This window comes from Eulemur rufifrons, unplaced genomic scaffold (assembly GCF_041146395.1).
Source record: "Eulemur rufifrons isolate Redbay unplaced genomic scaffold, OSU_ERuf_1 scaffold_107, whole genome shotgun sequence".
Taxonomy (NCBI): domain Eukaryota; kingdom Metazoa; phylum Chordata; class Mammalia; order Primates; family Lemuridae; genus Eulemur; species Eulemur rufifrons.
The window spans coordinates 315,975-332,366 of NW_027182889.1; the positions used below are offsets into that span (position 1 = coordinate 315,975).

The following is a 16,392-nucleotide window of genomic DNA, read 5'->3' on the forward strand; positions in this document are numbered from 1 at the left end:
ACCAGCCTGGGCAATATAGCAAGACCGTATCTCTACAAAAAATTAAAAAATTAGCTGGGCCTGGCAGTGCCAGCTACCCTAGAGGCCGAGGCAGGAGTATTGCTTGCGCGCCGGAGTTGGGGTTGCAATGAGCTATGATGACGCCACTGCAAGACCCTGTCAGGCAATCAGTCAATAAAATAATAGGGTGGGGAACCTGCAGCCTCAAGGCCACGTGCAGCCCTCCACTGCATCCAAACAAACCCCTTTATTCTGTAAAGTCTGGATTCGGCAAAAGGCAGAAGTGTTTTCTGTATGCGGATCAAAACCAATCGGAGTCTAGTCCAGGTTTGGCTGGTTTGAGCCCCACCAGCTCAACTGGATTTCAACAGTGAGGCCAGATTAGGGGACATGCCGCCCCTGATTGGGGGCCCACGCGCCAAGGGCGCTTCGGAAACATTGCACGTGGACTTTTCTTGTTCCACCTTCCAGGGCTGGCAAGGCGGACGCCCCCCGGAGTGGCTTGACCAGCCTCGGAGCTCCGTCTCTGCAGGGGAAGGGAGGCGAGGGGCGCCGACACAGCCGGCCGTGCGCACGGGGACCGCGGACACAGCCGGCCGTGCGCACGGGGAGCGAGGCCCGGACCGTCTCCGAGAGCGCCCCCACCTTCCGCCGCGCCCGTATCTGGCGCACAGACCCGGCCCCTCTCCTGGAGGACCCCTCGCCGGGATGGTCGCTGTGGCTTCCCACTCCGGCCTTGTCCTCCGCCGGTCCCGCGGGCAGGTGCCCGGGCTTAACGTTCGAATAAGGCCCGAACCGCGGTGGCCGCGGGATGCTAGGAGCTGAGGTCCTCAAGGGGTTCTCGAGAGGTTCCCTCGGTAACCGTTGCTAAGGAGAGAACACCTCCGGAAGTAGGTTATGCGCCTGCGCACAAGAGACACGGGGGGTGGGGCGGGGCGAGGCGGCGTTCGGCATGGCGGAGCCAGAAGCGGAGTCGGAGCAGATCCGCCTGAAGTGCATCCGGAAGGAAGGCTTCTTCGCGGTGCCTCCGGAACACAGGGTGCGCCGGGGGGCCACTCGGGGCAACGGTGCCGCCTCGCCGGCGGCAGGGCCGGGCGGCGGCACGCGGGGACCCGGTGTCGCGCTGCGGCGCCAGGGTTTCCGGCACGCGGGACGACGGTCCCAGGGCTCCCCGCGGCAGGGGCGGAAGCCGGCCGGGCGGTCCCGGGACCCGGCGGCCGGGCGCGGGCGACCCCGGTCGGCTCTCGAGACGCTGGCCTCCCTGGGAAGGGCGGGCTCCGGCTCCGCCCCGGGCGCCTTTGAGTTTTGCGGCCAGGCCGGAGCAGCTTGTGTTGGGCGAGGCTCTGCCCGTCGGAAGAGCCGGGGCTGGGCGTCTCCCGCCGGGCCGGCAGCTTTCGTAGCGCCCCAGTGCGGCCCTCTGCGCTCCTACTGCCCCTGGTCCTCTCGGCGCCCCCTGGCCGAGGTGCCTCCTCGGGTCGTTGAGTGGGTTGCACCGAGGTGGACGGGCGGTGGAGGGCCGGAGGTTCGAGTTGTGGAAACTGGATTGTGTTTTACCTGTTTGCTGATGCTCCGATAGGCCGAGTCACGGGTCCAGTGAGACTCACTCACAGACGGTGGCGTACAAGTAACAGGAGCCACACTTCCGCCCTGTGACGGTCCCTGTACGTCATTCGGGCGTGCAGTAGGTGCCTGCTGAGTTGAGGGCGCTGTGTCGGACGCGGGGGTAAAGCAGTGAGCTGGAAATCTGTCACAGGGAGCTAAGACACCCAGCCAGGGACAATGCAAAGTGCACCGTGGTAGGTCCCTTAGGACATAAAGTGTCAGGGATTTTAGAGAAAGGAATTGTTTTCAGCTGGGGGCGGGGCAGGAAGATCTTAGTAGAATGGGTGGCATTTCTTTGGGGCCACGAAGTGTGTCTAGGATTTGGAGAGCCAGAGACGAGAAGGGGTAGCGTGCTGGGCTTGGAGCAGCAGAGTCACGGAGGAGAGAAAGGGTAAACAGGAAGCACCGGAGAGAGGGATGTGAGAAGGGGAGTTAGGTGGGACAGGGAGGCTAAGGCGAGGTCATGGAAGGGCGCCAGGCTACGTGATCCCGATCTGGTTCCCCAGGTGTCAGGAAGTAACAAGACCTAGAGCCGCATTCTCAGGGAAGCAGGAAAGCCAGGTAGGAGCTGTTAGAATTCCAGCTTTGCTGCATATACTTTCTATTTTTTTATCTTTATGTATTTATTTTTTGAGAAAGGGTTTCGCTTTGTCACCCAGGCTGGAGTGCAGTGTCGTCGTCATAACTCACTGCGGCCTCAAACTCCTGGGCTCAAGTGATCCTCCTGCCTCAGCCTCCTGAGTAGCTGGGACTACAGGCGTGTGCCACCACGCCTGGCTAATTTTTCTATATTCTGTAGAGACAGGGTCTTGCTCAGGCTGGTCTCAACTCCAGACAGCAAACTTTGGCCTCCCAAAGTCTAGGATTACAGGCATGAGCCACCTCGCCTGGCCTGCATGTACCTTTTAGATGTAAGGGGAAGAGCTCATTCAGCCCACCTAGAAGTGCAGCACATTAAGAAAGTGTATTCAAGTACGGGCTCTCCACTAGGACAGAGAGACCCCAAAATACGTGACTCAGGTAAGGTAGGGCCTTATTTCTCTCTCCCCCAACAATCCAGAGAGAGGCCGCTGTTTTCCACAAGTGGGCCAGGCATTCTGGGTCCGTCCGTGTGGATGCTCCCCCCGTACTTCGGCCACATCTCAGGGTGGGTGGCAGCCAGCTCCCTTTCACCTGGAAGTCACACAGGTCCCTTCTCACATCCCAAGGCCGAATGCCACTAGGTCGTGTTTCATAGTTCAAAGGAAATGGTGATGTACGGTGTTGGGGACCGCAGTCTTTTCTACAGAAGTGTTTCCACACGTGGCTAGTGGCTCCCGTTACTGGACAGCAGACGTTTGGACCATGGGACAGTGAGTGGTTGGGCCACTCTTGATACTCAGAACGCTGGCCCTGTATCATCTCCTCGTTTTATTATCAGAAAAGCCCAAGTGTGTGGTTGCTTTTCTGTTTGGTGAGCAAGTCACGAGCGGGCTTCTTTGTACAAATTACGTGTGAATTTCCATCCTCCATTGACCCATTAGTTGCCAAATACCAACACTGGTGGCACCATTCTCTTCCAGCTGGGCCGATGCCGGAGTGTGAAAGAGTTTGAGAAGCTGAACCGCATAGGGGAGGGCACCTACGGCATCGTGTGTGAGTAGCCACGGTTCGCGCAGGGTGGGCGTGTCAGAGCAGCGCCTGTGCTGGGGCTGGAAGGGGCTCAGACCCTGCGCTCCAAACCAGGGCAGGAACTGTAGTTCCTGGTGTGATTCCCACCAGCTTTATACCATTTCTGGATAAACATAAGCATCAGATGGCTAATGTCAGTCATCCAAATGTGTAACCACAGAGTGGAGATAACGATTAGAGAGATAAAATATAGAACTTCCAAAAGCAGCTGGAGCTTTTAGTAGCTGCAAAATTGGTGTTATTCCAGGAGCTGCACAAATTAGCACAATGCTTTGTGGAGCTATATTCACACAAAGTAAGGGTTATTTATTTTCCCTAGATATAGTATCTTATTGGGTGTTAGAACATGATCACAAGACACCAGACAGTGCTCTGTGTGCTAATGACTGAGAGCAAAACAGCACCCCCGCCCCTCCACAGGGAGACGCCCCCGGGGAACCTGTGTCTTGGGCCGGGGGTGTGGCTTGCACAGTGAGGACTGAGTGTCCCTGGCATTAGGTTGTCAGAGAGGAGGAGGGGAGTCCTGGGAGCCCAGGAAGGGCAGTAGGAGGGAGCCCTGATGGGGGATCGGGCTGGACTCCGTCATGGACGTGTTTCCATTCCAGATCGGGCCCGGGACACCCAGACAGACGAGATTGTCGCGCTGAAGAAGGTGCGGATGGACAAGGAGAAGGATGGTGAGCAGGGCAGGGGGCAGGAAGCTGTGACTTACCTGCGGTTTCCTCAGGATTAAACCCTCCTGAGAGCCGCATGGTGCTGACGTTGACAGTTCCGGGTGGCCCTGAGCCTCAGCTCCCTGAGCCCTGCGTGCTGCTGCCTCCTGTCTGCTGGGCGGGGTCTGCGTCCCTTCATCGTCTCAGCACTGCTGTCACCCTCCACACTGAGCCGCTGAGGCTGTCACCCCCCCCCAGGTGTCCCCACCAGTGGGCGGGGCTCGCTGAGGCTGTTCCCCCAGGTGTCCCCACCAGTGGGCGGGGCTCGCTGAGGCTGTCCCCCCAGGTGTCCCCACCAGTGGGCGGGGCTCGCTGAGGCTGTCCCCCCAGGTGTCCCCATCAGTGGGCGGGGCTCGCTGAGGCTGTCCCCCCAGGTGTCCCCATCAGTGGGCGGGGCTCACTGAGGCTGTCCCCTCCAGGTGTCCCCATCAGTGGGCGGGGCTCGCTGAGGCTGTCCCCCCAGGTGTCCCCATCAGTGGGCAGGGCTCGCTGAGGCTGTCCCCCCAGGTGTCCCCATCAGTGGGCGGGGCTCACTGAGGCTGTCCCCCACAGGCATCCCCATCAGCAGCCTGCGGGAGATCACGCTGCTTCTTCGTCTTCACCATCCGAACATCGTGGAGCTGAAGGAGGTGGTTGTGGGGAACCACCTGGAGAGGTGTGCGATCTCCTGGCTCTGCACCGGGCCCCACTGAGCCCCCGCCCGCCCCTGCCTTGGGGGAGCCCCTTGGCAGCAGTGGAGGCCCTGTACCCGCCTGGGGAGGCAGGAGGTAGCACGCGTCTCCCGTTTCCAGCATCTTCCTGGTGATGGGTTACTGCGAGCAAGACCTGGCCAGCCTCCTGGAGAACATGCCGACGCCCTTCTCGGAGGCCCAGGTTCGTAGCGGGGGGCCTGGGGCGGGGCACGCCTGTGCCACACACGCCAACTCCACGTCTCAGCTTTAACGAGGTGGATTTTACTGCCTGTCGGGCTCTGCGGGAGAGTCAGGAGCCCTGGGAGCTCTGCTCATCAGACTGGTCACTGAGGAGGGGGCGGACGGTAGCACCTTCTCAGCTGGGCTCCTGGCTGCGCGCTGGCCGCTGGTCCTGGTGGCCGCTGGATGTGACAGGTCCGGGCTGGGCTCCCGAAGCGCACCCTGACGGATGCCGCGGGCCCTTTGCACAGGTCAAATGCATCGTGCTGCAGGTGCTCCGGGGCCTTCAGTACCTGCACAGGAACTTCATCATCCACAGGTGGGTGGGCAGGGTGTGGAGCATGGTCTTGGGCAGAGGGTTTGCTGGAGACGGTGCTAGTTTGTGACACTGGGGAGGGGGTCCCTGGCCTCCGGTGCCAGCGTGTCATTCCACGTGCTGTGTGAGAGAGGAGCAGACATGCAGTGGCAGTTCTTTAACTGCTCCTCGGGGAAGGGTCCAGGACCAGACAAGTCACAGAAGCCCTGGTACCCACTGGACCCTCAGGGACGGGTGGCGGGTGGGTGTGCGTGCGGTGGGCGGCGCCCACTGGCAGTGCCGTGACTCACACCAGGCGAGCAGCGGCTTCTGCCCTGGGCCGTCTGGGTGGGAACCAGGCAGAGTTCGACGTGAGACGTCAGCTTGAGGCCGGCTCTGCCTTTCTCCGAGCCGTCCCCGGCCTGCCCGCCCTCCTGAAAGGGCTGAACACGAGGAACGGGGCAGGAGAGTGTCACGTGATGACAGTCTGCCCTTGTCAAGCTTGCTTCAGGGGAGTCCCCAAGGTCTCTTTCTTGTCACAGGGACCTGAAGGTCTCCAACTTGCTCATGACCGATAAGGGCTGCGTGAAGACAGGTGGGTGCAGCGTGCTGGCCTCACGTGTGTGCAGTTGTCCTTCTGTGTCCACCGCTCTGCCTGGGCTGGGAGGGTGTTGGTCCTGACGAGCACCCTCAGGCCAGAAGCTGACGTGCCTGTGTGGCCCCAGGGTGCCTGTGGCTGGCTCTGTCCCAGGTGGTGACTTGTTACCCTCACTGGGTGACACGCTCCACTCTCCCTTCTCTGCTGCAGCGGATTTTGGCCTGGCCCGGGCCTATGGCATCCCAGTAAAACCAATGACCCCCAAGGTGGTGACCCTCTGGTGAGTCCCCCAGAAACGTGGGGCCCCCGGGGAGCAGGGATGCACGGTGCGCAGCTGTTCAGAAGGGCTGGGTCTAGGACGGCTTCCCAGGACACAGCGGGGCTGTCCCAGGGGAAGGGATGGCAGCCAGGCTCCGTGGCCTCGGGGAACCTGCCTTGTGCGGATGGCTGTGAGGGCACCTCAGGACGGGAAGGCCGTGGCCGCCCCACAGACGGGAGGGGGCAGCCTGCGCAGCGGCTGTAGTTCTGTCTCGTTGACGTTTTGAACAGGCAGAACAGGGTTGTGGTTAAGGGCGGGACACTGAAGTAGGTCAGACCCGGGTCAGGGTGTGCACGTGACGTCTTTCTGCCGCGTGCCGTGTAATCCCCATCTGGAAACGGGCTGACGGTGGTGGCTGGGTGTGGCCTTGTGCTGAGGATTCTGTGGTTCTGGTAACACACAGGACGCTGGGGACAGGGTAGCTCCCCTGCCAGCAGCTGCAAGCAGGGCGCAGGGCGCAGGACGGAGGGCAGAGGGCGCTGGGGTTAGCGATCCAGGTGTCCAGGCCCCCGCGGGGTCTCAAGGAGGCTGTGTCCTGTGGTGGGCTGGGCTGGAGGGGCCAGAGGTGTGAGGTGGGCGCTCTGTGTCCAGGTACCGAGCCCCCGAGCTGCTGTTGGGAACCACCACCCAGACCACCAGCATCGACATGTGGTGAGCAGGGGCTGCCGTCCCCCCGCCGCCGGGGCCTTGGAAGGGCCGGGGTGGAGCAGGGTCACCCGGTGCCCGGGCTGGGCCCCAGGACGGGGGCGGGAGCAGGGCTGGGAACCCCAGAGGAGCGTGAGAAGGAAGCTTCAGCCTTCACAGGCCTTTAGCAGTAAGGCCCACAGGGGGCCTGCTGGGATGGGGTCCTGGGCCTGGGTGAGGAGCCTGGTGGTCTCCTGCCTGTCCCACCGTGGTGTCTTTGGACCCAGCACGGGTCTGTGGCCACAGCGAGGCCCACTCCTCCCCGCAGGGCCGTGGGCTGCATCCTGGCCGAGCTCCTGGCCCACAAGCCCCTTCTGCCCGGCACTTCCGAGATCCACCAGATCGACCTGATCGTGCAGCTGCTGGGGACACCCAGTGAGAACATCTGGCCGGTGCGTGTCCAGGGCAGTCCCCCCCTCCCTGTACCCTCCCCCCACGGCTCAGCGCCTGCTGCTTCTAGGGCTTTTCCAAGCTGCCGCTGGTTGGCCAGTACAGCCTGAGGAAGCAGCCGTACAACAACCTCAAGCACAAGTTCCCGTGGCTCTCGGAGGCCGGGCTGCGCCTGGTGAATTTCCTCTTCATGTACGACCCCAAGAAAAGGTGCGACTCCCACCTGCAGCGCTGCAGCCGGGCCCTGCAGGACCACAGGGCCCTGACCTCTGTGCAGGGGTCGGACGAAGGCTACCTTAGACCTGAATCCTTCAGGGGTAGCTTCTCAAAACACAGGCCCCACCGCTGCCCAGCGCCGCCCTGGTGCGCGTACACGCACGTGCCAGGCACCCGGCCCACGCGGCTTCTGTCCACCCGTGCTGTGAGGTCCCGTTTGCCCACCCGCTGTCTTTAGGGACTTTGAACCACAGCTGCTCAGCTGGGTGGGATGTCGGGAACAGGCTGACCGAGGGTGAGGACCCCACTAACGGCTTTGCTGCCTTTCTCCAGGGCCACGGCTGGGGACTGCCTGGAGAGCTCGTACTTCAAGGAGAAGCCACTCCGTGAGTGCCAGACTGCCCCAGGCTCTGCTCCAGGGGGCTTGGCCAGCAGCCCGTTTTGTCTGGGGTGCAGTGTGGGCCCTGGGCAGACCCTGTCTGTAGGGACACGGGCCCTCCCTGGGGCAGGGGTGGGAACAGATGGAGCAGGGACTGCACAGGGCCAGGCCCAGATGCAGAGCTGGGTTCAGCCCCGTAGATGCCCCCCTCACCTGGGGCTCTGCCCGGGCAGCCCCCCACCCCGTGCTGAGCCGCTCTCTTCCCTGCAGCCTGCGAACCAGAGCTCATGCCCACCTTCCCCCACCACCGCAACAAGCGGGCCGCCGCGGCCACGTCCGAGGGCCAGACCAAGCGCTGCAAGCCCTGACGCTGGGCCCTGCACACACCTGCACCCCTCAGCCGGATCGTTCAGTCAGCAGTGGACAGACGGGGGCCCTCAGGCCGGGCTGACCAGACACCTGGGATCCAGCTTGTCCCCTTGGCTGGGACATCCTCCTCCAGCCAACGCCACCCCCTGAGACAGGCAAGGTGTGGCCGTGGGGCAAGGCAGGGGTGGGGGCTCCAAGCCTGTGCACCCCACAAGGGCTGAGCCAGGTCTGGTAGGATTTGAGACCCTCACTTCTCAGCAGGAACTTTGGGTGCAGCTCCAACCGTGTGAGCTGTGCACGTCCTGGAAACGCTGGTGGGTGCTGACCTGGGACTTGTGTCACCTCTTGGTCACCAGCAGCTGCCCAGGGCGGGGTGGGGGCCACAGTGGCACGCCCCTGAGCACACCAGAAGGGGAGCCGGGCTGGAGGCCGAGCGGGGTCTGGCCCCCAGAAGAGGGGTGTGGTTGGGTGTAATGCTGAGGAAGGCAGTGGGTTCCCCTCAGATAAAAGCTTTCCTGACACTGGTTTCTCCGTCCTTTAATGTAGTTTGGGGTTCTGACTCTTGCGACATCGACAGTGTCCTCTGAGTGGGCTGGGTTGGAGGGATGAGGGCGGCGCCCCGTGCCCAGGGAGGGGTGAGCCCAGAACAGCCTCACAATAGCCCAGGCCAAGAGCACCAGCCCCAGAGGTGGGCCCGGGCAGACCCCTCCTCCCCAGCCCGTGGCTACGGGAACTGGCTGCACTTCTACCCACTGCGAGCCCAGCAGCCAGCAAGGCCCCTCACCCCGCCTTCCACCTGGGAGGCCGGGGTGCTGGTGAGGACCCCTGTGCTCACGGCCTGCCTGGCCGGTGCCTCCTCCCACCTGTTCCCTGTCGCCTGCAGCTCTCGGGCACCATTTTCTGTCTGTGGAAACCTGGCCGTGTCGGCTGTGGCAGAGCCTGTGGCACCCCAGGGGCAGGGCCCAGGGCCTCACAGCCAGGTCCACTGTGCACCGGGCAGAGGCCCTGACTGGCCCAGTGGAGCTCGGGGGCCTCAGGGCTCCCCTGTGTGGACAGTGCCCTGGACACGTGGAGGGAGGCAATGTGTCCGGGACCACAGATTTCACGGGGCAGGTCAGGGGCTACAGGCCGGCCAGAGGCCTGAGGGGTCGGGGTTCCTTCTCAGGGAGAGGTTTGAGCACTGTGACACGGACACGTAGCCTGGGTCCTTCTGCCCCCACATGTGGGCACAGCCTGGGTACCAGGGACAGGGAATGTGAGGAGGGGCCGCTGCTGGCAGGGGTTCAGGCTTGGCCCCCCCCCAAGAGGTGCCTTGTATGGAACAAGGACATCCCCCCACCCTCCCAGTCCCTCCCAAGTGGGGCCTGGACTCGAACCCCTCCTGCTGCACCCAGGATGCCCCAGGGCAGAGCAGCCCTGGCCCTAGCCCCCCAAAGAGAAGCACCATGGGAACTGTCTCCCAAAAGCCCCCGACCTGGGGCCCATCGAGGCCTAGGGCCGGGCCCCAGGGCTGTCGTAGAGCAGGGTGTCCATCTGCGCACGCTGCAGCCACAAGCGCCGCTGGGTCTCGCCGAGCAGCACGCGCAGGGAGTGGCTGGGCCGGCAGGCGGGCAGAGCCGAGCAGTGGGCCGCGTGCAGCTGGCGGCAGGTGTCGCAGCACAGGGTGGGCAGCGCGCCGGGGAGCAGGCAGCCGTGCGCCTGGTAGCCCGGGGGCTCCGGGGCAGGCCCGTAGGCCGAGGCCGGTGCCTCTTCCACCCGCATACGCCGGGGGCTGGCCCCCCCAGGGCTCCCGGGGGCTTCGGCAATGGCCAGGTCTCCGGGCCGACTCAGCTCCCGGCGCAGAGAGAGGAAGGAGAAGGCCGAGGGCTCAGGCTCCAGCTCCTCCTCTGAGGCCCCATAGGGTGGGCTGCTGGCCCGAGACAGCTCCTCAGCCGGGGGCTCCCAGGCCCGGCCCCCAGAGCCCCACAATTTGGCACTCTGCTCCCAGAGTGGTGGCCTGTAGGCCAGCTCCACGGGGGGCGAGTCTGGGCCTGGGGACGGCTCCTCGTACAGACTGGCCTCCTCGGAGCCCTCGTCTTCCTGCAGGTCCCGGTACAAGTCCAGTGGGGCCCTGTAAGCGGCCGGGGAGCCCCGGGGGGGCAGGGGCGGCGGCTCCTCGTCCTGGGCCAGCCGCTGCTGCAGCCACGCCACGCAGGAGGCCACGTCCCCGCTGGCCCGCCGGGCCTGCAGCAGCTCCTCGGCTGGCAGCACGCTGGTGCCCAGCTGGGCCAGCACCTCTCCCAGGATCTCACACTCGAGCCGAAGGGCGAAGCAGCCCAGGGCCACCTGAACCAGCTGGCAGGCCGGGGGAGGAGCAGTCACCATGAGGCGGTGGTTGTCCCTGCGCACGTAGCCCATCTTCTGGAAGCTCTTGAGGAGGAGGTCCTCTGAGAGTACACCCTTGAGCACGTGCACGTAGCCCCCTGAGAAGGTCTGCAAGGGAGGGACCTGGTCAGCCACAGCCCCCCCTCCCCAGGCTGGACCCTGGGGCGCAGCAGACCCAGGGTCCGTCCGCCCTGGCCTTCTGATGCTTGGCCACCACCCACCCCCAGACTGATCTAATCAGTCTGGGGCGGGCAGGCCTGGGCATCAGAATTTTTAAATTGTACTTAAAAATAGTATTCACCTGGCTCATAAATTGGAACACAGGGAGCCCTTACATTGACAAATTCTACTCTTATTTCGGATGCACCTGGCCAGGTGTTTGGTTAAACAAACACAAACACAGAGGAATATAACGTGCCCCCTTAGCAGGAAGCCTCTTAAGTGCGCTATTCTGAACTTTGGTTTCTTCCATTTCAGTCTCGAGATCTTTCCCTGTGGGGACAGGGGCTTTGCCACTGGGTTTTCCCCACGTGGCTGCAGCGTGCAGTTGGGCTGAGCCCTGCAGTGACCAAACCGAAGTCCCTTCTAGCTACAGTTAGGTGATGAAGGAAAGGAATGGCTAGGACAGCGATGTGTGTCTCTCCCAGCTTGAAAATTCCTTAACTCTAGGACCTCGGCACTTACGGCATCTCCCACTACTGGGCCCCAACTGTGTGTGCGCGGTGCTCAGCACTCTGCGTTCATTCCTCCCGCCCTATAAACTGGACTATTCGTGTGTTCCTTTCTCAGAGGAGGAAACGGGTTGCGAGAGGTTAGGTAACTGGCCCAAAGCCACACAGCCAAGAGGCAGAACCAGCACTAAGCAGGTCTGCCCACCTGCGAAGCCCGGCATTACTCTGCTGGCCTCCAGCCTGCCAGCGTCTCAAGGGCGGGCCTGTCCGTCCTGCTTTCGCCGAGCGCTGTCCTTCTCCCCTCCCGTCTGAACGCATGGATCCGAGTCCCGGAACCTCACTCGGGCAGCAGGTGTCCCCGTGGAGCAGCTCGCGCGCCCCTCCGGAGAGGCTGCCGCTACCATGGCAACTGGCGGAGGCGTACCTCGCCCACGTGTGCAGTGACATCATCGCCTTCCTACTCTTCGGAATTAGCTCAGCGCTCCCGGCGGCCCTACCCCCTCCTGCGGGCCAGCAGTTCACCCAAAGGGGCCAGGCCAGCCCTGGGCAGCCTCCGATCCCGGGCAGAGGAGTGAACTAGGTCCGTGCCCGGCCCCTGCCGACTTGGCAGGGCACACACCCGTCCGCGTGCTCCTCCCAGCCTCAGCGTCCTCTGCAAATGGGATCAGCCCACATCCTGGAGGAATTAGGATGACTGTGGGACCTCAAGTCCCTCCTGAACGCCTGTCCTCGGATTTCCATGGCAACTAGGGCCGCAAGGCCACTTCGGGGACTGCAGTGATGCGGGCTTTAAAGGGCGGGGTTCCCCCCGCAGGCAGCATCCAAGCCCCTCCGCCCGCCCCAGGTTCTTAGCCCTGGGAGTGCCCCAAGGCCCTCGGTTGGGAGCTGACCCAACACCCTCCAGTCCCCTGAGTGTTCTGAGCCCTGGAGGCCACCCGAAACCCCTCTCTCCCGACGGGAGCCAGCCCCCGGCAGCCTGGTAGGAAAAGCAACCGAGGTCCTGTCGCCCGCGGGCGCGCTCCCCGTCGGTCCAGCGCCCTACCTTGATGGTGGTGAACTCCTTCCTCCAGGGCAGCAGGTACAGGTGCACGGCGGCCAGTTCCAGCAGCTCGAAGGCGCGGGCCAGGCCGCGCAGCGCGGGCGCCAGGTCGGCGCGGCCCCACAGGCCGTCGGTGAGCAGCGCCAGCGCGTCGTCCTGCAGCGCCCCGTGCAGGTCGAAGTCCTCCACCAGGATCTGCCAGAGCACGGCGCGCAGCGAGGGGTCCCCGCACACGCCCGCGCGGCCCCGCCGCAGCTCGCGCTCCAGGCACAGGCGGTAGTCCTCGGACAGCGAGCTGCTGCCCATCCTGCGGTGGGGCGGGGGGTCAGGAAGCGCAGACCCCTCCCGCGGCTGCGCGGCCCCGGTCTCTGCAGCACCCCCACCCTCCACCCGCAGGGCCCCTCCGGCCTGAGAACCCGCCCCTCCCGCGGCTGTGCGCCCCCCACCCCGGATCCGCAGGGCTCCTCCAGCCTGGAGCTCCAGTCCCCGCCAGCGGAGGGGCTTCCCGCACGTGCAGCCCCTCCCTCTAGCCTGCAGACCGCGGCCAGGCCGGCTGTGCGCACGGGACCGACAGCGCCCCGTCCGTGACCCCCGTCCTGACCACAGGCCCCTTCGCCACCAGATCGAGCTGCGGGCCCCGCACGCGCTACCTGTCCGTCCCCGGCGGTCCAGACGCCGCCGCCGCTCAGCGCTGGGATCTCCCCGGCCGCGCGCTTCCGCCGGGCGTGGGCTCCGCGCGCTGGCAGTGCGGTGACGCGAGAGGCGAGCCTGCCTGGTGCCACCCCTCGGCTACCGGCGGAGCGGGCGGGGCCTGGGGAAGGCGCGGGACTGCGGCCCCGCCCGCCGAGCGCGGCGCCTCCCGCCTCCCTCGGCTGGCGTCGTCCACCGCCGGCCCCGGGTGGGAGCTGCGGGCGGCAGCCTCTCCCGCGGGGCGGGGGCCGGAGCCCGCTCGCTCTTCCCGTGGGAGCGGCCTTCCGGGAGCCGACCCTCGGGAGTGCCGGCCGCGGGGAGCGGGGGTGGGGCGCCGGCGGGGCCGCCCCTATTGGCTGGCGGGGATTGGCTGAGCGCGTGGGGCGGGGCCATCCCGACGGGTGCCCCATTTCCTGGCGGGGATTGGCTGGGGTGCGGAGGGCGGGGCCTCTCGCGGTGGGGGGGGTAGGGCCGCCCGCACTTCCTGGCGGGGATTGGCTGGGGGCGCAGGGCGGGACCCCATTTCCTGGCGGCGATTGGCTGAGGTCGCGGGGCGGGGCCATCCCGACGGGTGCCCCATTTCCTGGCGGGGATTGGCTGGGGTGCGGAGGGCGGGGCCTTCGCGGTGGAGGGGGTAGGGCCGCCCGCACTTCCTGGCGGGCATTGGCTGAGCGCGCGGGGCGGGGCCATCCCAACGGGGACGTCCCATTTCCTGGCGGGGATTGGCTGGGGGCGCAGGGCGGGACCCCATTTCCTCGCGGGGATTGGCTGAGGTCGCGGGGCGGGGCCATCGGGCGGTGTCTTGGCGTCTCTGGCACAGCGGCCTCGCGGGCCCGGGGTCTGCACCCGTCAGGCTGCGTGGTCTCCGGCAGCTCTCGGCCCTCGGGGCTGGCAGCTTCGTCGGGGGCTCGTGGAGGCAGCGCGACGGCCCGGCCGGCTCCGCGGGACGTGCTGCCGTTTGCCCGGCGCCGTCGGCCCCTGGCTAAGTCGCCCCCGCGGCGGGCGGAGCGGGCGGAGGGTCCGGCGTAGCGCGAGGCCCACCCGCCCCACGCGACGGAGCCGAGCTTGCCACGTGGCCTGCCGGCCGCGGGTCCGAGTCTCAGCACGTTCGCCCGGCACTCGGTTGCGACCGGGCTGGCGCTTCCCGGACCCTGGTCCTCTCGCTGTTGACGGGACCCAGCCTCGCTGCCACGCCGACCGCGAGGGGCCGCCGACTTCGCGCGCCTCCACCTGCCTTCGCCTCCTCGAGCGCAGGGTGGGTCCCCCGCCCCCAGCTCGCGACTGAGTTCGTGCGGCCCGGTGCCTGCCGCGACTCCTAGGATGGGCCCGACCTGGTGTGGCCCTGCCTTGCCTCCGAGGAAGCCGGCAGCCGCATGGAAAGCCCTGCCCAGGGCTGTGAGGTCCTCTTGGAACCCGTGTATGTGGCTTTATACGGAAATAGGGTTTTTAGAGATGTAATCAAGTCAACATGAGATTATTCTAGATTAGGACAGACCCTAAATCCAGTATGACTGGTGTCCTTGTAAGAAGTGAGAAATTTAGACACATGCATGGGGAGGAGGCTGGAGTGATGCAGCTTCAAGCCAAGGATACCCGCAGCCGCCTTCTCCCGCGGGAAAAGGCGGGAAAGGCTTCCCAAAGCCTTCCGAGGGACGCAGCCCTGCCCACATCCTGGTTTCGGGTTTCTGGTCGGCAGAACCATGAGAGTAAATTTCAGTTCTAAGCCACTCGTTCTATGGCATTTGTCATGGCAGCCCCAGGACACTCATCCGAACCTCATATATCTGCTCTGACAGCTCTGCGGTCCCAGCCGACAGCAGCCACTGTGGACAGTGGACAGAACCCAGCCCTGGTCACTGGGTCACACTGGGGGAGGGACAGAGACAAGCTGTCCCCTCTGACCCCTGCCCAAGTGGAAGATTCATGAACAAAATAAATGACTTGTGTGTTTCAGCCAGTGAGTTGGGGTGGTTTGTCACAGTGGCAGCTGCCTGGGACAGGTGGGCTCACATTTCCTTCTTTGCTCCCCCAGGGATGGAGGCGCCTTGGCTCCGTCTACACACGTGGCCTCCTGGGGACCCTGGGCTGGGAGCAGCAGACTCGCCAGTCAGGGGGTCCACCTGTGCTTACCTGGCCCGGGACTGCCACCTGGTCCTCTGAGCTCCCTGCCCCGTGTGCCCCACAGCTGTGCACATGGGCTCGTCTCTCCCCCCACACCACCGTGCTCAGCATTCTCTAGCTTGATAATTTTCCCCAGTCTAGTGGGTGCAGTTATATGTTCATTTGCATTTGATTTTTGCTATGATTTGAACGCTACTTATGCGGAATTTTTTTGATTTCCCCCTTTACAGGTGGCCATTTGTAATCTTTGTCGATTTTCTAACTGAGGCTCCTGCTTTTTTCTTGCTGACTTGCAGGGTTTCCGGTCGGAAAGTTCTACTACTCATCCCTGTTTTATGGAGGAGCTGCAGGCTCAGAGAGGCTAAAGGAGTAGCCTAAAGTCACACAGCAAGAAGCGCCCCTGAACACAGCCTGCCTAATCCGTGCCAAGGAAACAGCTCAAAGTACTGGCCTGACAGGTGTGGCCCCTGATGCAAGCCAAAGGTGCTTCACGATCAGGGTCTGCTCAAGACAGCTCATCACCATTCTCTGAAGTGGGGCTTTAAAATCCCACCTTCAGGTAGGGCACGGTGGCTCACGCTGGTAATCCTAGCACTTTGGGAGGCTGAGGCAGGAGATCTGCTTGAGGTCAAGAGTTCAAGACTATCCTGAGCAAGAGTGACACCCCCATCTCTACTAAAAATAGAAAGGTTAGCCGGGCATGGTGGCGCATAACTGTAGTCCCAGCTACTTGTGAGGCTGAGGCAGGAGGATCTTCATTGCCCTCTAGCCGGGGCAACAGTGCGAGACTCTGTCTCCAACAACAACAAGAATCCCACCTTCAGACATCCATGCTGAAGCCTGGGGCAGGGATATCACCCCATCCCCACCCCTAGAGACACCAAGACTAGCTGGGGTCCAGGTCCGGGGGACTCAGAACTCCATGCCTCACAAGAGCACAGACTTATGACTGGAGAGAAGCATCTTGGAGTCAGCAGAGCACCAGGGCGTCCGGGGCAGGGTCAGGGGCTGAGTTTGGGTCTCCTCTTTGCAGAGGGCCGGGGCGCAGAGGACCGAAAGCTCTGCCGCACACGGGCAGGCAGGTAAGTGGCAGCCCCTGTTTTCCTTGGACTCTGGATGAGGGGTTGGGGGTGGGGAATCACTGAGAAGTGAAGCCCCAGGGCTGCCCACCCACGGAGGACCACCCAGGCCAGAGAACGGCCGTGTGAGGGACTCGGTCGCCCTGCTTGGTCCTGCGCCAGTGCGTGCTCCTGGGGTCCCCATCCCAGGCATCCCTGGCACTGTCTGCAGGCGGACTCTGGAGTCACCCTGCTGGGCTCAAAGCCCGTTCTGCTGCCACCTGCAGGGGTACGTCCCGTTT

General features: G+C 64.1%; 2 protein-coding genes across 5 annotated transcripts; one reads left to right on the forward strand and one right to left on the reverse strand.

Moving 5' to 3' along the window:
• Nucleotides 1-941: 941 nt before the first annotated feature.
• On the forward strand, nt 942-8,666 carry CDK10 (cyclin dependent kinase 10). 4 transcript variants are annotated; one of them, XM_069464793.1, is made up of 13 exons: nt 942-1,039; nt 3,165-3,237; nt 3,879-3,950; nt 4,539-4,641; nt 4,778-4,859; nt 5,149-5,216; nt 5,735-5,787; nt 6,001-6,070; nt 6,701-6,760; nt 7,062-7,185; nt 7,254-7,393; nt 7,733-7,785; nt 8,049-8,666. In XM_069464793.1, the coding sequence occupies exons 1-13, from the start codon at nt 953-955 to the stop codon at nt 8,144-8,146; spliced, it is 1,083 nt and encodes a 360-aa protein (XP_069320894.1). In that variant the 5' UTR covers nt 942-952; the 3' UTR covers nt 8,147-8,666. The 4 variants fall into 4 exon arrangements, with proteins under 4 accessions (XP_069320894.1, XP_069320895.1, XP_069320896.1 ...); XM_069464794.1 differs by lacking the exon at nt 942-1,039 and adding an exon at nt 1,118-1,462; XM_069464795.1 differs by lacking the exon at nt 942-1,039 and adding an exon at nt 1,728-1,796.
• An 8-nt stretch (nt 8,667-8,674) lies between these two features.
• SPATA2L (spermatogenesis associated 2 like) lies at nt 8,675-13,093 on the reverse strand. Its single transcript, XM_069464792.1, has 3 exons — nt 12,872-13,093; nt 12,225-12,528; nt 8,675-10,619 (listed from the first exon to the last, which is right to left on the reverse strand). Exons 2-3 carry the CDS (start codon nt 12,525-12,527, stop codon nt 9,639-9,641), a joined length of 1,284 nt encoding a protein of 427 aa, XP_069320893.1. The 5' UTR covers nt 12,528; nt 12,872-13,093; the 3' UTR covers nt 8,675-9,638.
• Nucleotides 13,094-16,392: the final 3,299 nt, after the last annotated feature.